The 24,699-nt window shown below is 39.6% G+C and overlaps 1 protein-coding gene across 1 annotated transcript in view; it reads right to left on the bottom strand.

Moving 5' to 3' along the window:
- Window positions 1-2,558: 2,558 nt before the first annotated feature.
- Dcr-1 (Endoribonuclease Dcr-1) overlaps window positions 2,559-24,699 on the bottom strand; it is a 189,283-nt gene continuing 167,142 nt past the window's right edge. Inside the window, exons 22-26 of the mRNA XM_067157086.2 lie at window positions 19,447-19,678; window positions 14,781-15,001; window positions 8,754-8,919; window positions 4,370-4,445; window positions 2,559-2,862 (exon numbers count right to left, since the gene is read on the bottom strand). Coding sequence (XP_067013187.2) covers window positions 2,694-2,862; window positions 4,370-4,445; window positions 8,754-8,919; window positions 14,781-15,001; window positions 19,447-19,678 — 864 coding nt within the window. The 3' untranslated portion in view covers window positions 2,559-2,693. The remainder of the gene's footprint in view (window positions 2,863-4,369; window positions 4,446-8,753; window positions 8,920-14,780; window positions 15,002-19,446; window positions 19,679-24,699) is intronic.

Here is a 24,699-nt window from a genome sequence, read left to right as displayed (position 1 = left end):
AGTAAACAGAACATCACTATCTTGCGCCGAAAACAAATATAGTTGAAGTTTTCGGTGCAAGATAATGATGTTCTGTTTAATCTCTTGACTGTGATTATTGTGTTTTGAACATTAACTGAATTGCTACGATATGATACAATGTTAACTTTTTGCCTGTGTTCAATGTATTAGTTGTTTTAAGATCTTTGCTAATTGGCTGATGATGACACTTGAAATGTGTTGAAACCGGTCCCAATAAACAGGTTGTAACTACTTTTTAGTTCAACTTACTACGGAGTATTGAAAGGTGGATCCTTCCCTATAATATTGTACATCTTCTTATTTCTCTATTCAATACAGAACAATCATGAAGTTTTTAACTTTAAATGAGATAATGATAACGTGGTAGGGAGAAGGTGAATTTTAAAGATACATCAAAGAGTCACAATTTTGGTCTGAAAAGGGATTCATTAACATGCCAATAAATCTACCAACATGCCTCTTGAATTTTGAGAAAATCTGGGCCTGTTTTGGACTATCACAAAGGTTTAAAAATGGAAACTCCAAGAATACTAAAAGGTGATTTTTGAGAATAAATCCCAAGCAGTAACCATCCATTTTCAGGGTACCAATATTGAAGTAGGGTCTGGAAGCAGCAACACTTACTGGATCAAGAAGGAGTCGTCTTCAGGCAAAAGAAATTAAAATTCCTCTGTTCTTGTCTACAAAAATGCCACAAAATGCAAGGAATAGGAAGTATATGAATGGGATGCAAGAACAAAGGAATTGGAATTGACTGTTTAGTCTTTGTGTATGACATTGTGGTTCTGTCAGTCAATAGAGGAGACACGGAACCAAATTGTCCAACTCCAGGAAGAAGCAAGTAAGGCAGGCCCTCCTTCGGGAATACAAAATACATGACCAACATCAAAACAGTACCCAGATGGAAGAAAGTTGAGACAGAAAGGATTCAGAAAGTGGATAAATTCAAATATCTGGGAGAGTGGATAGACAATAAACTGTCAGAAAGAGAGGCACTGGTATCGAGAATCAACAAGATGAACTTGCCGTATAAACTATGAACACTTACAATGAGAAGAATATCTGGATCAATGTAAATCTCAGACACTACCGAAGAGTGACCCACCCGGAGGCTTTATATGCAGCTGACTGTTTGAACCTGATAAAAACAGGATTGGTCAAGAAGTTGGAACAAGTGGAGGGAAAGATTCTGAGGAAGATACTGGGACCTCAAAGAACAGAGGATGGATCATACAGAAAGAAAGGAAACTAAGAATTATATCTCAAGATGGAAAAGATTTCAGATACCATCCAGAAGAGGAGAGCCATGTTCTTCGGACATATCTACAGAATGAATCTGGGAGGATCAGGAAAACTAAGCTAAGGTGAAGAAAGACCTGAAAGAAATACACAGGATACAAGGAATGGAAATCAGCAATAGGGATGCTTACAAGTCAAAGATCAAGACCACGAAGAGGTTTCAAGAAAAAGATTCCGTACCCAAGCGTTCTGAAGAGAAGAAAGGAAGAGATTTCAGAGTGGAACGATGAAGGAGTGCTGGGCAAGGATTAAAGCCCAGAAACAGATGAAGCTGAATTTGAATTAACATGGTCCATAGTCGGCCACATCGAAAGAAGTAGAAGGAAAAGAAGGAATGTGGATATCTGACAGCAGCTTGGATTGGAAAGAAGCCTGCTGGTGACCCTAGAACTGAAGAGCTTGTAATGTTATGGCCAAATGAAAAGAATTGGACCCCCACAGGACTACTTGAGCATACTCTGACCGCAGTGTTCCTGGGAAGAGACCAAGAGGAAGACCTCGACATGTCTGGGAGAAGCAGATTTTCAAGGACCTTCAAATTAGAGATGTAAACTGGCATTGCGTATATGAACAACATCTGTGGATGGAGAGGACAAACTGGAAGAGACTCATACACAACCGCACCCTGCTTGCTGGAACAAAGAAATTAAGATGACAATGATAACGACTACATGTATTAAAGAATAACTGTAAATGCAGGAATCTTTCCCTCAAATTCTGATATTCAATTGAAGGAGAAAAGGAGTTGACGACATAAACAAATGCACTGCACAGTTGCCTAAAAACCCCATTCGACAAAGCATTAAAATTCACATTTTGTCGAAGTCACAAGTATGATTCTAAATTATATAATACATTAAAAAGAAGAGAAAAACTGATTATAGATTATAATTCATAACTAAACACTGAATATCACATTTAAGGCATAGTAAATAAAAGAAAAATCCACTCCCGTAGCCATTCCTTATAAACAAGAAACTTTAAAAACTCAAGAGGTGCACTATTTCGAATTAATCTATGATATCAAGCTCCTGAAAAATTCACTTACATACTTCCATCAACCGACAACTGAAATATGGTGTATAGACATAAATATAATACAAAACTCAAACATCATATTCACGTAACAGAAAATTCAACAAACTGATTGTCAACACATCAAGTGTTTAAAAAAACAAAAAACATAACCACTGGTTTAAAAAAACATCAAATTTTACTGATTTTAATCATGATCTGGAGCAAATAAGAGCACAATATTTATTTTTTTAAAATATGCCTAAGAGAGATTAAAAACCTGGAATGATTTCATGATTGCTGTTAATAGTGATGGATCTTGTATTGCACTAACCCTACATGATTGTTTGATGATTGCTTTACATCTTCCTGGCCAGCAGACCTTTCTTCTTTAATTGTTTGAGAGCACACTTGGCAGCCGTGCACTTGGCTATGCGATAGTTACGGCCGATACCTTTGAAAGTACCCTTGCCGAATACTTCCACGGTAACTCGCACCCTTCTACCGTCAGCAAGCTTTTCTGGTTTCCTGTGGGAGACAGAAACAGTCTACATGTTATATTCAGACCTACTTACTTTCATAGATACATGGCTCAAAACAATTGGTGGGACAAGATTTGGAACACACATATGGTATGTGCCAAAATATATGGTACTGAGTTTTGCACAGCTCTCATGTGCATGTCTGTTTTCTCTTACAGTGATACACATTCAAACATCAAGATAGGCCAAAATATTAAACAATTGCCTAGCATTCGCAGACTATCTTGCATTACTAGCAAGTAGTGTGGAAGAAGCTAACTTTCAAATTGAGGAACTCAAGAAATCTGCTGTAAAAATTGGACTGCAAATCTCGTCTGAAAAACTGAAATGATGCCGACCTTCAGAATTGAAACACCAGCCATTCACCTCAACAATGGCAAACAAATTAAGATTGTGAATAAGTTCAAATATCTTGGGGGTTTATAACCTGGAACACAAAAGAGAAAACATCGATCGACAGCAGAACATCTAAACTGAAAACATTGAGACCTGTGGAGAATCTCTTTCAAAGAAACATTTGCTAGGTTGTGTAAAATACTATCTTGGATATGACCTGTGAAACATGCCTCTTTCAGAGAAATGTTTACTGTATGGTGTAAAATATTACTGTAGAATATTTTATTTGTATTCCCTGGAAATGTTACTACTACAGTAGATTGTAAATTATTATTATTATTAAGTGATATTCCGTGAGGTTCTGGAAATACTGTGACGCGGAATTTTGGAAAGGCGTGTGTCGGCTCCTGTCGATTCTAGAAGCATGTCTTTACTCATTTTGGAAGATGGGAAAGTTTGCGATTAGAGTTAGGTGATGTTCTAGAATATTGTGAAAACATCACGACGTGATAAAGGGTTTTGATTGGTAGATCTGGGTGGCGATAGGAAACATCGGATCCCTTCCATTTTTTCTCTCTGATTAGTGTTATACAGAGGATGGTTGCCTAGTTGCACTTCCTATTAAAATAATAATCATCACCACACCACCACCTCCCTTGGTCAACTCTTGTTCTTTTCCAACTCCAACGGTATTAGAGCACTCGAGGCCTATGTATTCTTTCATTTTCATGCCCTTCGTGATCCTTGTCTTCCTCTGGCCGATACCTTCATTTTTCAAAGTATTGGATCCCTTCCATTTTCTTCTCTCTTATTAGTGTTATACAGAGGATGGCTGCCTAGTTGTACTTCCTCTTAAAACAATAATCACCACCACCAGGCTAGCTTTGATCAATATATATTCTAGAAGCACAAATCAATGCAGTCACATGACTCAGTAAATCCATGAATGATATTCGAAAACCCCACTCATCTAATATCTTGTTCCAGATAACCAGCTGAAACCAAGCTTGTGTTCATCATCTCAAAACATAACAATATCCTTCCTTATTTCAGGCCTGTTTCTAATCTAAACCAATCTGAATTGGCCACTACTGTCCTGATGCAGCTGACATAGTATCTATGTACAGCACTTTAAGAAATCCAACACAGGTACTTACCCAAACTTGGCGGTTTCCGGTTCCAATTCAAGAAGTTCTCGAATAGGTGATTTTGGTACATTTGTACTGAATTGTTCTGGAACAGAAAAGTATTAAACAACACATATTAATTTACGAAAACTAGATGGCTTCTGAAATACTGCAAGGTAATTAGGTAGAGTGAACTCTTTGTCGGGGGCTAAATAGAAAATGGGATATATAAGATTTTTAGGCCCATATTTACCAACGCAAGTAAAAGCTTTTATCTTAGTTTAAAGCTGTGTTAACCAAGATAACAGTTAAGTTTGTATTCAGCAACAATCTTATCTCGGTTTAAAATTTCACTGGAGATTGGTTGACCGGTAAAATGAGAAATCTAAGATAATAGCCTTCCAAGATGGCAGCTTGTACACAGCTGGAATATCTAATTGAAAGAGAAAATCACAGCGAAGGGTAACATGATCAAGATTATCCAATCAATAAACGCCCTAGGTTGGATAAAAGAACGTGCGCCATATTTCGAAGACTACCACACTGATTTTTCAGACGCATTTTAGGTTATCTAAAGCTTCGACACTGTCAATGTTATCTATGATCGAACATAATCAGGAATTGTCAACATGTAGGTAGGCCTAAGATGAATTCTCGATTATATCTTGTACGGTACACGACTGGCTGACTGACTGATTAAGAACTAAGGAATATTGCCTTATTTTTTGAGTGAAATATACAATGTGTAGGCTATAATTTGTTTCCTTATTCTCTGTGTTGTTAATGCTTTCTACCACAAAATCCAATAACAATTCACTCTCTTGGAAAGTCATAATAGGCTTCTTTCTTCATTTCTGCTCAATTGCAGACATAATTTACGCAAATTATTTACAAACCCCGAATGGAATCAAAAAGCTTGTTTACATTTCGATAGTGGTGGCAACAGCACGTAGTAATTTGTTTTCCAGTATGAAAAATTTACGGTTCAAATTCAGACAGATGAAAACTTAATTTTAGTAAACCGAGATAATAAATTCTGTGCTGAATACAGAAGTGAACGTTATCATAGATAATGTCATTATCCGAGTTTTGGAAATCTAAGATAAAGCAGATAAAGTAAGAGTAATACTACAAAAAACGTAAAATTAAGCAATTTCCTCAATTGTGCCGAAAATTGAAGGGTTACAGGGCCTAGAAAGGTTTCAAATTGTGAATCTTGGGTAGCTCTATCAAACGAAAAAAACAACAAAAAACAAATTTCAAGAATCACTTGCGGCTTAAATGCAGTTCCGGAAAAAAAACAAACCTAAAATCGCTTGTTTCTTTACTCGTTTTCCTTTTGATTTTTTGAAAAATGTCCACACTGAATGTAGGTATAAGGGCTTAAGTGAAACTCTGCTAGTTGCTTTACGTCGCACCAACACAGATAGGTCTTATGGCGACGATGGGACAGGAAAGGGCTAGGAGTGGGAAGGAAGCGGCCGTGGCCTTAATTAAGGTATAGCCCCAGCATTTGCCTGGTGTGAAAATGGGAAACCACGGAAAACCATTTTCAGGGCTGCTGACAGTGGGGTTCGAACCTACTATCTCCCGAATACTGGATACTGGCCGCACTTAAGCGACTGCAGCTATCGAGCTCGGTAGTGAAACTCTGCATTGACTCACGTTAGCGCTCGCAGTGGTATGAAAAAGTAAACTGTTAATCTAATCAACCAGATAACGATGATTAAGAAAAGGATAGTAAATTTTAGGAATAAATAATATATTCTCATACTTTATTATATTTTATTTACCTGAAACTCGTAGTTCATATCCCTACGATGTTTTCAGCATTGAGTTGCTCAGCAGAAGGGCTAGAACTGTGGAATTTTTTTCAAGCTGCTTTACGTCACAGACACAGATAGATCTTATGGCAACAATGGGACAGGAAAGGGCTAGGAGTGGAAAGGAAGTGGCCGGGGCCTTAATGAAGCATTTGCCTCATATGAAAATGGGAAAGTATCTTGAGGGCTGCCGACAGTGAGGTTCGAACCCACTATCTCCCGAACGCAAGTTCACAGCTGTGCGTTGCTAACCGCATGGCCAACTCGCTTGGTCGTTTGGCTAGTGTGTTCGTAGTTAAGCCAATGTAGATCTCTTCATATGGTTATGAGAATACTTAGGGGTTGTAGAAAGTGTGTAACAGAGAGGATACATAACTCATTGGTAAGACCTCAATATTAGAGTATGGTTTCAGTGTATGGGACCCTCGCCAGGATTACTTGACTCGAGAACTAGAAAAGATGCAAAGGAAAGCAGCACAATTTGTTCTGGGGGATTTCCAAACAATGAACAGTTATGAAAATGTTTCAAACACTAGGATGGGAAGACTTGAAAGTAAGGAGACGAGCTGTTCAACTAGGTGGTATGTTAATAAAATCTATCAGCAGATTCATAACTTGCAATAAGTGGTATGTTATGACCTGTCAGCGCAGAGACAGTATAGAATGATACTAGTAGAAGAATAAGCTTGGATGGAGTCCTTAGAAGTAGTAAGGATCATAATCTATACTAATATATAAAGAGGTAAAGTTTGTTTGTATATAATGGCTAATCTCAGGAACTACTGGACCAATTCTAAAAATTATTTCACTAATAGAAATATACATTATCCCTGAGTGCTATAGGTTATATTTTATTTTCAAAACAATTCGAGAGGGAGGAGGGGGGCACGGGGCGAGATATAAAAATACTAGGCTAATATAGGCGAAATATCTAATTTGTTGTATAAGGATGAGACAAAGCTCATTTTAAGCCCCTTGACGCAAAGAACAAAACTCGGTAAGCCCTATGAGTGTATTGAATATTGAATAGGTGACAAATCAAACCTTTTAGTACCTACATTCAGTATCTTCAATACGGATAACAATGTTTTTTATCACTTGCAAAGCCCTATGAGCCCGAAAACCATATTTTAAGGCCCTAAAACCAGCCGTTATTGAGATATTGGCACCACACTACTCCTGCTCTAGGTAACTGATAAAGAAATGAACTGCCGTAACCATGGCAACATCAGTTCCAGTATGCTTACAGCAGCGAGATTATCTACAATATATCACAGAAACCTAACATGTTACAGACATAAAATTTGGTATTTCCAATCTCCTTTAAAATAAAAGAACACAACTTTTTGTTTTCAGAAAATCCACTTAAGGGGTGAGGGTTGAAAAGAAGTGAGGAAGGAGTTGAATTCTTATATATACATATATCTCAGAAGCAGAAGATGTTACAGACGTTAAAATTGGTAGGCCATGCTTGGAATCTCTTTTAAAAATAAATGAACGCACTTTTTCTGGAAAATTCACTTAAGGGGGTGAAAATCTTTTAAAAAGCGGGTGATATTTTAAAATGAGTAACTTCTTCTCTTCTACCGGTTTTCCCACACCTGTGGGGTCGCGGGTGCGAACTGTGTCGCACATGTGGATTTGACGCTGTTTTACAACTGGATGCTCTTCCTGACGCCAACCCTATGTGTAGGTATGTAATTACTATTGCGTATTTCTGTTGTGGTTGGTAATGTGGTGTGTAGAGTGAATATGAAGAGCAGAGTGTTGGGACAAACACAAACAACCTGTCCTCGAGCCAGAAGAAATAATCACGCGCGATTATAATATCCTACCCAGCCTGGAATCGAAACCGGAACTCTGTGAACCGAAGGCCTCAACGATGAACTCTCAGCCAAGGAGCGGGGCAGTTTTTGAAATTAGTATATCAACAATACATCTCATAAAGTTAACATGTTTCAGGCGTGAAAATTAATATTTGTAATCTCCTTTAGAAATAAAGAAACCTCTTTTTTTTTGACTGTTTCTCACATGTAGAGTTCCATGTCGCATGTTCCAGATTTAGCTCTGCGAATAGCTTGGTTATCTTAGCCCCAAAAGGCAATGCCACAAATGTGGTTTACAAAGAGGTTCTGGCGTAAATGAAATGCAATTTTTTGGCGAATTTTTATACTGTAGGGATTTTCAGATAATGTCTTAGTGCAGTACTGAGGAACAATTAATTTTTATCAACTTACGAAATCCTAGCGAGCGAAGCCGTGGGTAACAGCTAGTATTAAGATAAAGTTGGAATTCAAGAGGACAAATCTGGGCAAATGTTTGTTTATAGGAAAAGAAATTAGAGACTGAAATAATTTACCACTGGGGATGTTCGATAGCTTTCCAATTTCTTTGATTTAACTTATGAACATATTAGGTAAACAATTGCTAGGGAATCTGCCACTTGAGCGACAGCCCTGAACTGCAGATCAGTGGTGATTGACTGCACAGACTTTTTGATTTTAAACTTTCAGATGTAATTTTTTACAATGAAAACATTAGTTGCTACATGCCTAAGATTCTTACCAAAACACAACAAATGAGAGTCTTACCTATCTCTGCTTTCATCATATGATAGTACACTCGCCACACAGCATCGAGAGACATGTCACTGTCCAGGAAGATGGCTCCAGCAACGGATTCAAACACGTCTCCTAATGCCTTGGGCACTTCAACATCTTCTGCTTCCTCACACTCTTCTTCTTCTATCAGATAATACTGGGATACAAGAAAAATAAGTTAATAAAAGTAAGCATTCAACCAAGTACCACATCAGAAGATTTTATATGCTCAATTTATTCATTCATTATTTAATTGACATAAACCTTTATAGTATCTATGGAAGGCAAAGGAAAAAGGACAGACCCCTACATGCAGTGCCCCCTGACCTGCTGAAGTAATCACCTAAATCCTAAAGTAAAACAGTCATATACTCTATTTACAGGTAAAGGAACAAAAGTATAATATATATTTCTCATTTACACATCCTTTCACTCCCTGGTTCATTCTTCCACATATTTACATACATTTTCTCATTGCATGTGCTTCCTAACATGAAAACTAGTTTATAGGACTCAGTTCGCGCAAAGTTGACAGCCCTCCATATAGAGTTGGCATCAGGAAGGGCGTCCTGTCGTAAAACAGGGCCAAATCCACACGAGCAACACAGTTTGCACCCGCAACCCCACAGATGTGGGGAAAGCTGTAGAAAAAGAATAAAAAAGAATAAAAAGAAGAAGTTTGCACGAAGGGGCATATAAGACACACACCTTTACCCCTACGGACGGAGCTGTAGGATAAAGAGAGTCGAGGGAATGGTAAAATGTAAATGGGCCCCGTGAGGAACTTGCGCTCTTCATAATCATCAAGTTACAGAAACACACATCAACTACACAACACAACATGACGAGTCAAATGCAATGCCCTGTAGGACTGACTAACAGCTTCTCTATGATAGCAGGTATTCATGAATTCATGAGGGATTCTCTCTCTCCACTGCTCTATGTTATCGTGAAGGATGCCACAAAATGTGACTTATCGAAGGGCATCCCGTGAACAAGTGTGTATGCCAATGTGATGCGAGTGGTGCATACCAGATCATTGCATTTTAAGAATCTCATAATTGTTCCAGATTAAGTTTACAGTAAAGAAAAATACGTCATTTCAGCAGTCCACCTTGGTCAATACATTAAATGTTGATTAAAAACACATTAAAGATATATGTTTCGGCCCTATTGGGCCTTCTTCAGCCTTAAAAAAGAATATAAAGTTTATAGAAATGTTCTATCAAAACACCACACTAAAAGTCCATAAGAAGGAATTGATCATAACTTAACATAACGTAAAAACACAAATATAATAAAAAATCATAAACAAGAATATATTTTTAAAAAACAATTATTCGCAATGTCTTGTTGAGAACTATCGAGAACTATCAATAGCATCAGAAATATCGTGTAAATGTCAATTTCCTATCTTCTCTACAGCAGGATAAAGATAGGAGTGAGGAAGAGAAGAAGAACAAGCGATCACCCTACAAAACGACAGTAAGTGAAATGGATGAACAAGGCAACCTGATCACTGAAGCTCCTGCCATCAAGAGAAGGCGGAAAATGTACTTTCAGAATTTACTGAATGTGGAATGGGACTTACAGAAATAAAAAGGGGACTTTTTTTTTTTTGCATCGCACCGACACAGATAGGTCTTATGGTGACGATGGGACAGGAAAGGCCTAGGAATGGGAAGGAAGCAGCCGTGGCCTTAATTAAGGTGCAGCCCCAGCATTTTCCTGGTGTGAAAATGGGAAACAACGGAAAACCATCTTCAGGGCTACCGACAGTGGGGTTCAAATCCACTATCTCCCAGATGCGAGCTCACAGCTGCGTGCCCCTAACCGCACGCCAACTCGCCCGGTATGGGGAATCTGTAACATGATGAGAATGATGCAACTCTGTCAGAAGTAGAAGAAGCATTAAAGAAAATAGGACCGAGCTTGATAGCTGCAGTCGCTTAAGTGCGGCCAGTATCCAGTAATCGGGAGATAGTGGGTTCGAGCCCCACTGTCGGCAGCCCTGAAGATGGTTTTCCGTGGTTTCCCCATTTTCACACCAGGCAAATGCCGGGGCTGTACCTTAATTAAGGCCAAGGCCGTTTCCTCCCACCTCCTAGACCTATCCCATCCCATCCCATCCCATCGTCGCCATAAGACATATCTGTGTCGGTGCGACGTAAAGCAAATAGAAAAAAAAAAAATAGGATATGCCTAGGAGTGGATGAAGTAAGTAGAGAAATGATTCAAGCTTCTGGGAATTCGGGGAATATATTGGTTAAGTAGGGTGTTTAAAGCAGCCTGGAGACAGAAGAAAACCCCAGAAGATTGGAAAAAGGGAATTTCTGTCCCTATGTTTAAGAAAGTAAACTGAAGAGATTGTGAAAACCACAGAGGAATTACTCTGACTCCACATGTAATAAAAGTATTTGAAAGAATTATGGGGGGGGGGAAATTAAGGCCACTGGTGGAACCCCAACTGGAGAGGAACAACACAGATTTAGAAGAGGAAGATCAACAGTGGACCTTATTTTTGCAATGCTTGTTGATGCTTGATGATGATTATTGTTTAAATGCAACAGACTGTGGAAAAATTTTGGGAACACAACAAAGCTCAAATTCTGACATTCATCAGCTTGAAGAAAGAATATGATTGTCGTTGTCGACTGCAACTTGTATCTAAGTAATATTCGTCAACAGTTTACATTTTTACACTCACACAGCTTTGTGAATATGTTTCATATGACCTAGTAGCCCAATCTTGGCATGAAACATACACCCACACAGATCACATGAAATGGTTGGGGAGGGCGGAACAGAGCTTGATGGAGCTTTCATGCTTGTCGATTATCCTCTTCACGTCGCCGTCGTTCCTCTTCAAACACTGAAGTTGATGTAGAAACAGCGTCCCGCAGAATTGTACGATTCTCAGCATGCGTACCCCAGGATTGAGTGTTAATTCAAGCTCTTTTCATAGTATGCTTTAGCCAATACTTGAAACGCCTCAAAGGGGCTCAATGAGGTCTTGTGTTGGAACAGAGTTCACCAAACAGAAGTTGACGAGGAAGCCTGTTTTCACTCATGCGACGGGCGTACCCTATCCACCTGAGACAGAGGCCAATGATAGTAGCCTCAATGCTTATATCATGTGCTTTCTGAAGAACTGCAAGGTTGATGACCAAATCCTCCCATTTGATGTTCAAGATGGATCTAAGATTTTGCAGATGGGAAGCGCTCTAGCTTTTTGATATCCTGATGGTAGAGGGTCACATTTCACAACAATAAAGCAGTGTTGATTGTATTCCCAAGGGATAAGATTTGGCTGGTCCTGGAGAAGAAGAAGGTCCAAGATCCAGATAAGAGATATGTACAGCAAATACACCTGTAAAGTTTGGATTAAAGTAGGAGAGACAGAATAATTCAAAGTTAGAATGGGACTCAGCCTCTAATTCATTATCACCTGGATGCAATACTCAAGGAAATCAAAAAGAGGTCCGAGGTAGGTACACTAAAAGCACGGTTATTTGCTAATGACCACTGTGCTGTTAGGTGAAGGTGAACAGGAAGTTCAAGAACAGGCAAACATATGGAATGCAGTGATTCAAGAATGGGGAATTAAAATGAATAAGGAAAAGATCAAAACTGTTGCTCTTACATGAGGATAAAGGAATGGATGGAGGTGTAACAGCTCAGAGAGAACCACTAGAGGCAGTAAGAACATTCCAGTACCTTGGAAGTGTGATATAACACAGGAGATAAGCAGAAGAGTACAGTTAGCTGGAGGGTTTTGCCAGAGTGTGACATGAATTGTTATGGAGTAAGGAAATATAAGGAAATCATGTACAAGAACTACTTTCTACCAATCTTAACATATGGAGTTGAAACTCGCTACGAAGATTCTGCCCACTTCATACTCGACCCTGTAGAGAAACAGGACAAGGGTTGGACACACAAACATTTATAGGTTTTTTGAAGAGTACTAAGTTAATATTCAACAAACAGTTTCAGGTATAAAAATAAATTTAAAAATATGTGTATTACATGATGAGTGCTGGTAGTAGACCTTACATTTTTCTTGTCTTTCAGTGCAGTGTGGAGAAGTGGAAATGGTAGGGGAGCGTATTCAGCTATGAATGGAATCCTACAAACATTAACTTTTGTTAATAACATTTTATGCAACACAATAAAATGCAATTTACTATGTAAAATTGTGAGGCTTTATTACGAGGCATGTTTTATACGTAAGTGCTGTTTGAAAATAACTATACAGCGAAAAACGATTTTCAAACACCACTTTTTTTTGCAGATTCAACATACTTTACTCCATTTTTCAACATAGCCACCAAATTTGTTCAAACACTTATCATACCTTACAACTAAGTTTTGAATACCTTCTTCATAGAAACTTGCTGCCTGCTCCAATAACCAAGAGCTCACGGCCGTCAGGAAAGGCATTTGAGAGAGCTGTTATTGTGAAGCATCTGTCCTCACAAATCTTTACTTCAACTGAAGCCACCAAATCGTCTGTGATCACAGATGGGTGACCGGAGCGGGCCTCATCATGGACGTTGTCACGGCCATCTTTGAAGTCTCGTACCCACTTATGCACTTTCCCTTCACTCATAGCATTAACACCGTACACTTCACAAATCTGTCGGTGAATGTCTGCAGCAGACAGGTTCCTTGCTGACAAAAACTGTATCACTGACCGAACCTTGCACGGGGAGGGCGAGTTGATAATCTTGAACATTTGAGCAAGCACAGAACAGAACAGTACAGGTTAGCAACAGAGCTGCAACTGAGCACCATTGTTCCTGAGGCATACTGGCACACGACGCATGCATGAACTACTAGTGTCTACAACAAAACAGCCCTTACTTAAAAAACATGCCTCGTACTTTAAATAAAGTATTTTAATTCTAATCTTTTGATTTACTAACTTCCTGTATATACCTTGCACCGATATTTTTGAGCTTAAATTTTGAGAGAAAAGGAGTAAGATATACTTGAATTAAGACATTTTTCCCTTCAAAATTTAACCTCTCATAAACAAAATTCAAAGTTTCAAACAGGTATATTAAATTTCAGTAGCAGCTAATCTGGAGCTGGGTGTTGTACCAAAATTTTCAGTGTCACATTTTTATATGAGAAGCTTACTGAAAAAATAAGAAACTCTATTATCGTTAAGTAATGAATTACATTCCTATTAAAATTGAAATATATCCAGCAATTAAAACACAGGAAATAAGAAACTAATTACACAGTATAACTACAGTTATTCTTTCCTCACTTGAATTGAAAATTTGCCCTCCTGTTTTTCACTGATACAAAATGATGGTAATATTGCGGACGAACCAGTATGACGTACCCTAGTGGTGTGGAAAAGATATTACTGTTGCGAAAGGAGAGAAAGCATAGTCATCTCCACAGAGTGATGCAATCTAATGGGGACATTTGGAGTTGTTTCTTGATAGGGGGTTTGCTGGTCTCGTGCAATACCCAAGGATCGAAACTGGTGAGCGTGCTACCTGACGTTACGTACAAGCTTAGGCTTGTTCCTGCTGAAACTACATTGCTCCGCGCTGTCCGCTTGGGGGTTGCTATAGGAAAGCAAACCCCTGAGTTTGATTCGAAGCCTGCAGGGTTTATTGGTCCATTACAAAGCATTAGTATATCGAATGACCAAAGATGGCTGATTTGAACACATTTTAGATTATATACTAGGTTTATTAAACCACAAAATTAGAAGAAAAGACGACAAATGAAGTGTAAAATTATTGGGAGTTGGCAACACTGCAACAATACCACGCACTGCCCCTGTTAAATTTATATTTTAAAGTTTCAGTATAATCTAATGATATCTCTAAAATGAATGTATAAGTCTCACAGCTTTCCCTCTCAAGGATTAGGAGAGAATGAATGTTGAATATGGCTAAACTGACACTATCTAGGTAGAGCTGATACAATTTCCTCAAATAGCTGAGGAAATTTGGAGTTTTACAATACAGTGATGATGAACTCTGTACTAACCTCTTCACTGATTGTATGACCATTCTCTTCTTGGATCCTTACGAAGCGATCTACAACTTCATTGAGACCAGGAGACAAATGGCGAAAATATTTGTGGAATCCATAGCGAACAGCCAAGGATGCAAAGATGGTGTTGTTCACGAGTGCTGAACGTAAATCTGTTAGAGCTCCTGGTGAATGCTGGCGGGAATCTTCATACAAGTGGCGTGTGATCAGATAATCTGAAATAGAAACAAGGTAAGTGCACAAAATATGAATACAATATGAAATAAATTTTGTTGAAAATTAAAACTGGGTACAGTGAAAACTCTCTAAAATTTCTGTATCCTGATAAGCAATACGTTGTCCATTGTGGCAACCCATAATTATGGGAAGTCGTTGATTCATTCAAAAAATATATACACTGACTGACAGAGCAAATGCAACACCAAGAAGGAGTGGTTCGAAAGGGATGAAAGTTGGGGAACAGACAGAGACGGCACGGACGAATAATTGATGTTTATTTCAAACCGATATGCAGGTTACACAATGCGCACGGCATCGACTCAGTAGGATGTAGGACCACCGCGAGCGGCGATGCACGCAGAAACACGTCGAGGTACAGAGTCAATAAGAGTGCGGATGGTGTCCTGAGGGATGGTTCTCCGTTCTCTGTCAACCATTTGCCACAGTTGGTCATCCGTACGAGGCTGGGGCAGAGTTTGCAAACGGCGTCCAATGAGATCCCACACGTGTTCGATTGGTGAGAGATCCGGAGAGTACGCTGGCCACGGAAGCATCTGTACACCTCGTAGAGCCTGTTGGGAGATGCGAGCAGTGTGTGGGCGGGCATTATCCTGCTGAAACAGAGCAATGGGCAGCCCCTGAAGGTACGGGAGTGCCACCGGCCGCAGCACATGCTGCACGTAGCGGTGGGCATTTAACGTGCCTTGAATACGCACTAGAGGTGACGTGGAATCATAAGCAATAGCGCCCCAAACCATGATGCCGCGTTGTCTAGCGGTAGGGCGCTCCACAGTTACTGCCGGATTTGACCTTTCTCCACGCCGACGCCACACTCGTCTGCGGTGACTATCACTGACAGAACAGAAGCGTGACTCATCGGAGAACACGACGTTCCGCCATTCCCTCATCCAAGTCGCTCTAGCCCGGCACCATGCCAGGCGTGCACGTCTATGCTGTGGAGTCAATGGTAGTCTTCTGAGCGGACGCCGGGAGTGCAGGCCTCCTTCAACCAATCGACGGGAAATTGTTCTGGTCGATATTGGAACAGCCAGGGTGTCTTGCACATGCTGAAGAATGGCGGTTGACGTGGCGTGCGGGGCTGCCACCGCTTGGCAGCGGATGCGCCGATCCTCGCGTGCTGACGTCACTCGGGCTGCGCCTGGACCCCTCGCACGTGACACATGTCCCTGCGCCAACCATCTTCGCCAAAGGCGCTGCACCGTGGACACATCCCTATGGGTATCGGCTGCGATTTGACGAAGCGACCAACCTGCCCTTCTCAGCCCGATCACCATACCCCTCGTAAAGTCGTCTGTCTGCTGGAAATGCCTCCGTTGACGGCGGCCTGGTATTCTTAGCTATACACGTGTCCTGTGGCACACGACAACACGTTCTACAATGACTGTCGGCTGAGAAATCACGGTACGAAGTGGGCCATTCGCCAACGCCGTGTCCCATTTATCGTTCGCTACGTGCGCAGCACAGCGGCGCATTTCACATCATGAGCATACCTCAGTGACGTCAGTCTACCCTGCAATTGGCATAAAGTTCTGACCACTCCTTCTTGGTGTTGCATTTGCTCTGTCAGTCAGTGTATGACATATTAAGGACCAGAAAACTTGACCACAGAAGCAAACTGACAGCTAAATAGAGGTTTAAAGAAATACCATTAAAATAAAGTAGACATATAGATTTTTATGTTGATGCTTTTTAACAGTCGATATAAAATAATAATGGCGTGTGACTCCGAAGAGGCCTGGTGCAGGTCTTTCGAGTCGACGCTGTATAGCAACCTGTGCGTCTGTGAGGATGGAACCCTACCTACGATGAATCATAATGCTTAAAACAGCACACACACCCAGCCCCTAAGCCATCAGAATTTACCACTGTAGGTTAAAATCCCCGTTCCAAATCGGAATGGAACCCAGGACCCCCTGGACCAAAGGCCAGCCACAGCTAAGGAAAAGGAATCGTTAGTATCAGGGAACAAAACCTCAAGGTTGTTGAATGCTTTGAAAATTTGGGAAGTGAAATAATGCAAGATGCAAGGTTGGATAAGGAGATTAGCATAAGGGTACAAGTGGGAATACGTTCTACCAGAATGTAAGGAACCTGGTGTAGAACAGAGAAGGGAATCATATGTTTCATGAAGATATTTTAATTTTTTTTTTTAACATTTGGTTTTACATTGCACCGACACAGATAGGTCTTATGGCGATCATGGGATAGGGAAAGGCTAGGTGTGGGAAGGGAGCAGGTATGGCCTTAATTAAAGTACAGCCCCAGCATTTGCATGGTGTGAAAATGGGAGACAATGGAAAACCATGTTCAAGGCTGCCAACAGTGAGTAGGTAAGAACATTAAATGTGCAAAGACATAGTCTTCTAAACAAAGATATCTCTAGCTGATGATGTTTATAATAAAACAAAACATGTACTACTACTAATTTGTGAACTTTCTTAAGACACACAACATACTATATCGATAAGGTGGAATAATAACTACTATAAATTTGTTAAATTACGTTACACATCGATATGGATCATGAAATTGATTACTTGCAATTGTTCTTACAATGTCGTGGTCAGTTGAAGATGTTGGTTAGTGCAAAATAGGCTTTATTAGCAGCCATCAGTCTCTTTCTTCTTAAGAGGTGTCACTGCAATTAGTCTTTACTGATCCCAGGTTCTCTTTCTTCCTAAGAGGTGTCACTGCAATTAGTCTTTACTGATCACCCTTTTTAAATGTTTAGTCACCTATAAATATTGTTACTGAGGGTGGCATACTGCCCCTAACAGCTTTTCCACGAGCTATGTACCTACTGGTTGTCTGCTTAATGATCAGACCCTAATTCCTGCTAGCCTGTTCTAATGCAAGGAATGCCTCTTCCATCAACGTAACTTAGATATAGGAATGTTACAACTTTATTGATTGAATCAAAAACTTCCCACGTTAGTGGGCTGCCGTTAAGACAAAGTATAACAAGATCAGTGATAAGATAAATGATGAATGTTATGAAAATCCAAACGGGTGAGATCTTAATATGGTTACAGATCCTTTAAACGGGCAATTACTGATGGAAAAAACAGTGGGAAGAGATCTGGTGAAGGTATTTCTTGATCTAGTGAAAGCATACGATAGTGTTAATAGAGAAAAGCTGTGAGAAACCTTGGAAAGAAAAGGGTGCGGAAAGCAATCAAGAGAATTAGTAAAAGCAATGTATAAAAACTGTTCCATTTGTGTCCAGACTCCAACGGGGAGAACAGACTGGTTCAGAAACCAAACTGGACTAAGACAGGGAAGTGTATTGTCTCCACTTATATTTATAATGGTTATGGATTAAATTCTAAAGGCAACAAAGGCAACATATAGAGGGGATACGAAAATATTGTTTTGTGGATGACATAGTGATCTGGGGAGTCAGCAACACAGAAGTGCAAATCCAACTAGAAGCTTTAAATGACAATACTGAGAAATATGGAATGAAAATCATTGTGGGGAAGAGCAAAACAGTAGCGATAACAAGAGAAGAAAGAGAAGGAAAAGGAATTGTTAGTATCAGGGCCAAAACCTTGAGGTTGTTGAATACTTAAAATATTTGGGAAGTGAAAGATGCAAGGTTGGATAAGCAGATCAGCAGAAGGGTACAAGTGGGAAATACGCTCTACCAGAATGTAAGGAACCTGGTGTGGAACAGAGAAGTTCCTATGAAATGTAAAGAGATAATGTACAAGATGTACTATACCCCTATACTAAGGTATGCATCAAGGACTTGCACATTGACAGCAACAGATGAGAGTAAAATTCAGGCCAATGAGATGAAGTTCATGAGGAGTATGGTAGGGAAGACAAGGAGAGGCAGAGTAAGAAATGTTGAGGTCAGAAAAGAGATGGGGGTAGAAAAACTGAGTGATAGGTTGGAAAAGAATAAACTGATATGGTTTGGACATGTTATGAGGAAGGAGGAGGGAAGGATATGACAAGTGTTGGAGGCAAAGATAGAGGGAAAGAGGGCAAGAGGGAGGCCCAGAGTAAGATGGATAGGCCCTGTCAAGAACAATATAAGAAAAAGAAGACTGGACTGGAATACAATTGCTGAAGAGAAGTGATGGAAGGAGAGGCAATGATGGAGAAGTACCATCAACAACCTGACCTGGTAGGAAAATGAAAAAGAAACCGATAATGGCTACCTTGCTTATCACACAAATCTACCAACATGAGGCCAACATATTTGAGCACCTTGAAATATCACTGGACTGAGTGAGGTTCAAACCTGCTATCTTGAGTTTGGAAAGCCAGTGCTCAACCATGCGAGGTATTCAATCTGGTTCAATGTATTTCTAAACTTACCAACTTCCTTATCCACTCAACCAGTCTGCCTCTATTGATAATAAAGAATATATCATTTTTATGACACAAAAAATTTAACTGTCCAACTCACCAAGAACAGCATCACCGAGAAACTCCAGCCTCTGGTAACAATCTGTCAGCCTATTTGGTGAGTACGATGCATGTGTGAGAGCTTGCAACAGATAACTACGGTCACGAAACTTATATCCAATACGTTGTTCAAACACATCGTAACCATCCAAGAGACGATCCAGTTCTGCCTCTGGGTTGGGGACATTCCTTAAGAGTGGGGAGCGAGGAGATTGCAGGCTGCCGTACTGGACCTAGGAAAAATTTTAAAAATATATTATGTAATTTATTTATTTATTTATTTTATACCTTTGTATGCAGCAAAGTTAGTGCTCACATCCCTCCCTTACACTTAACCACAACATACAGGACATAGTCACATGAATTAGAAAAATAGCATTGTTAACAATCTCTAAAAACTACCTAAATTAATGGAGTAATATTATAACTTATTATAATTGTTATTTTTAATGATTAATATTACCTATCTACATCACCTAGCTCTAAATCATACTTGCACTCATACACACTAACAGTCATACAAGCTGATCACGTATTTAAGAGGAAAGGTACAGTAAAACCCTCATAATTCGGGAATTATTATTATTATTATTATTATTCATTCATTCATTTATTTGTATAGGCCACTAATGGACCACGTAAAGCATCTACTTGATGTGAGATTTCCTAAGGGGCCACACTTCTTTCATCTTCTCACTGTGTGTTTTCTTCCTTTCTTCAGACCAAGTTGTTCCAGTCTTCCAATTTTTTGACCTCCCGACTCAATTTCCACTTATGTACTTTTTGTCTGAATATCCGTCTGTCATGTACGTCTGAGTCTGTGATGCCAGCATCCTCCAAGTCTTCTAACTTTGGTGATCCACATCATGTTCTTTATGCTTTTGGTGTATTCCAAGATCTGTTTAGTCAGTTGGCTGTCCGGGATTCTCTTGATGTGACCCTAGAATTTCAGTCGAAGTTTCATCATGTCGGGTACTATGTTGGATATCTGCTTAGTCTCCTGTCTACTCCGCAACTGGTATTATTATTATTATTATTATTATTATTATTATTATTATTATTATTATTATTTTTCTGGGATATTCTGTGGAACGCAGAGGTGAAAGAAGGTGCGGGCTTGAATGGGTCTATCTTTGACAGTTAGAAGACTCAACTAAAACTTTGTAAATAAAGGTTATATTTATTTCTTTTGATTTCTTTTCAGAAATTAAAATTTTAAAATTCAATTTGCTTTGCGAAAACAGGATTTCAGTTACAGAACTAGTTAGTTAGATCACGTACAAGGTAGGTAACATCAAATAAAAACATATACATTAGGAAACCTGAGCTTGTCGCTCTTTAAATTGACAATTTAACACGAGCACTGAGGCTCATTTCTAACACATTCAAGGAGAAAGATCTCCCAATTTACGTTTACAGGAAAATTACACCATTATCAAGAGCACTTTTGCTCCAAAATATTACAAGTTACGGCCTTCCAAAGGTACCCAGTTCACATTACAAGCAAGAGCCTAATATGCTCTACAAATTCTACCAAAGAGACTGCGCTCCCAAACTCTTACAGCCTTTAACGTTTACACTTGTGGTTAGGGCGTCTTGCTCAATAAAACTTACACTTTCAGGCCTCTCTAGGCACAACCTTTATTTTACAAAATCATATCAACTGTCTTTTAAGTTTACACAGGGGTATCAAGTACCCATTCTACCGGGTCTTCGTGGATAATGACAGGTTCAATAGGGAACATGCATGATCCGGGGTTTTAATTAAAAATATGCTAATCTGATTCAAAATTTCATGCAGAATTCAAAAATGTGATCAGAATGTACAAATAATAACTTCAGACATGATAAAATCTAAATCAATGTACGAAAATGTCATGTGACGCAAGTACGCGATCTCATTGGTCTGACGTCATCGTACAGGTTGACTGAATTAGCAGACGAAATAACATATAGTGTGCTGTGAGAAGCAGGATACACTTCGCGTATTTCTACTTTATGTTAGTGTCTGGCATAGTTAAATTCAAGGTCTATACATTGGATAATAATCTGAGTGGTATATTTTAGACTTAAAATGAATCCTGCGCAGACAGTGAGGCAGAAAACTTATAAATGGTGTAGAGTTCAGCACATCGCATACCATCCCAAACAAATTGTTTATAAATGTTCTAAAGACGCTAAAACTAGGGAGAAATGGATTTTGGCGAGCCGGAGAAATGCTGGTGATATATTGGAAAAGTCTAGTTTATTTTTTTGAAGATTTTAACATAAGATGAATTTGTTAGAATTTTCAATCACTTTTCCATGTCAGCTGTTCTAGTTGTAAAACTTTAAATTTTAACGTATGATGCTTTATTTAAATGCTTCAATTACATCTTGGAATATGAAAGTAATAAACAGTGCATTAATTAATGCTCATTATTAAAGTATTCTCCAAACCTAACCTATGTTTTGGGTGATCCATGTCAAGATAATAAATCAAAGGGGTTATGAACCATTTTGACAGCTCTAATTCTACCAGTTTATCTTGGCATGCGACAGTTATTTATGTCTTTATTGAAGAGTTAATTTGTAAAGAAATTTAGGCTATATCTAAATACTCTATAATATAACAAAAAATAGGAGTGTACATCACGAAAGGAAACAACGTGAATTTAACAAATGTATAACTCTACACAAAAACAATGCTTGTCTGTTGGGGTCTTACAAGTTGACAATGCTCAATTATAATAATTATCATAATATTAATGAAATAAATAACATAATTGCACACAGGTGAAAATAGTGATGTTGGTGTTTAAAATATTATCCAACTTACCCTAAGTTGTAGGTTATACAAGCCAAGTCAATAAACCGTAGGGTAAAAATACCGGGCGAGTTGACCGTGCGGTTAGGAGCGCGCAGCTGTGAGCTCGCATCCGGGAGATAGTGGGTTTCGAACCCCACTGCCGGCAGCCCTGAAGATGGTTTTCCGTGGTTTCCCATTTTCACACCAGGCAAATGCTGAGGCTGTACCTAAGGCCACGGCCGCTTCGTTCCCATTCCTAGGCCTTTCCTGTCCCACCGTCACCATAAGACCTATATGTGACGGTGTGACGTAAAGCAAATAGCAAAAAAAAGTAAAAGTCACAGCACCCAAAGACTTTCCTGTATTGAACGACTAAAATGTCACCAGGACACTTTTCTTGTCTGATATGCTCAGCTTGTTAAAAGCCAAATGTAATTAATGTTATTGGCTTTACGCCCCGCTAACTACTTCTACGGTTTTCAGAGACGCCAATGTGCAGGAATTTAGTCCTGCAGGAGTTCTTTTACGTGCCAGTAAATCTACCGACACAAGGCTGACGTATTTGAGCACCTTCAACTACCACCGGACTGAACCAGGATCGAACCTGCCAAGTTGAGGTCAGAAGGCCAGCACCTCAACCGTCTGAACCACTCAGCCCGACTTGTGAAAACTAGATGAAGTCATATTTATCTTTATCATGTTTAACTTTTTCCCTCCACAAAGATATTTAATGTTTCTCTTTGATGGGCCCCGGAAGTGGGTAGGCCAGTTGCCCAAATCATAAATATATATATTTTTTGGGAATGATAGATTATAGCCCTATAGTACTATGATCTTTCTTTCTTTCTTTCTTTCTTTCCTTCTTTCTTTCTAATCAGTTTATCCTTCAGGGTTGGTTTTCTCTCGGACTCAGCGAGGGATTTCACCTCTACCGCTTCAAGGGCAGTGTCCTGAAACGTGAGACTTTGGGTATGGTGATGCAACTGGTGAGGAGGGCCATTACCTCGCCCAGGCGGCCTCACCTGCTATGCTCAACAGGGGCCTTGTTGGAGGATGGGAGGATCGGAAGGGATATACAAGGAAGAGGGAAGGAAACAGCCGTGGCCCTAGGTGCCTGGAGGAGAAGTGGGAAAATACAAAAAACCACTTCGAGGATGGCTGAGGTGGGATTCGAAACCCCTCTACTCAGTTGATCTCCCGAGACTGAGTAGACCCCATTCCAGCCCTCGTACTATTTGTTTTCAACTTTCACGGCAGAGCCGGGAATCGAAACCGGGCCTCCGGGAGTGGCAGCTAATCACATTAACCACTACACCACAGAGGCGGACTAGTACTACAATGCTACCTATATGTTTATGTTAGTGCTGAAATTCGATTTCTTACTTTACTAATGCTGAAAGCCCGAAAATGTAATGTTATTCTTTAATATGGGAATCAGTCTAGAAGGAAATGTTGAAAGTGATGTGATATCTATCCAGGTTTGTTGTTATCCTAATACTATGGCTTACAGTACGTTGCACGTATATAAAAGACGCCACTTACAAACTTGCTTTTTATCCGCGAATTTCTGCGGCCACAAAAGTCACTATTTTTCAAGAATGACATCTACACATGGTAGATTGTCTGACTGTGCTGTTCTGAACCTTTCTTCTGTCATTTCGAAGTTATTCGCGATCATAAATAATAAACAATCGGCTTTTAGCAACGGCTGATGCACAACGGCTGGTAGAGCTGCAGGCGGTACTGAATTGTGACGTCTAGGCGCGCCGCTTACGTCAGAGGCCGTTTCACTCGCCTTGCGGAAAGGCACTACTAAATATTTTTTTAATGGTAGAAAACAAGACAACTTACCACAATGTAATACGTTTACGTACTATTTCATTGGTGTACTTTTCGAAAAAAATATTTTTGAAAATTATGCATGTTCCCTATTACTGGCCCAAAAATCAAAATGTATGGAGGCGAACATTTGCGCTTCTTGAAATCAAAGGTTAAAACCCTACCTGGGCTTGTGGCCCGACGATGCAGAGGCTAATCCTAAACTACTGAGGTGACTAGATGGACCAGTTAAGTTAGAATTTACCAGCGAAAATGGTTACAAAATCATAGTCACCTCAAGATTAATTGAAGGGGAACACGAGAAAGTAACGCACTCTCTATCCCGGATTTTCAGTTTAAGTACCTTTGACTTACTTGACCTTTTACATGAGAAGAAAGAGAAGTTTACATTTTAGGAAATGGACTGTTACATAGTTAAAGACTGGAACCTTCCCCTCGAATCAGCTTGCGGAGATAACTACTGAGATAGAAATATGGTGGCCATTACCTTAGCTGATGTACTGCATGCTGAAGAATGAGGCCCCCACCTCCTCACTTAATACACACACTCAGTAACGCGACGATCAATAAGACAAGTTAGCTCAAAAAGGTGTCAGCTTTTATACCCGAGAGGAAGGTTCGAGAAGG

This window comes from Anabrus simplex, chromosome 13 (genome assembly GCF_040414725.1).
Source record: "Anabrus simplex isolate iqAnaSimp1 chromosome 13, ASM4041472v1, whole genome shotgun sequence".
NCBI lineage: Eukaryota > Metazoa > Arthropoda > Insecta > Orthoptera > Tettigoniidae > Anabrus > Anabrus simplex.
This window is presented reverse-complemented; position numbering and strand designations above follow the sequence as displayed.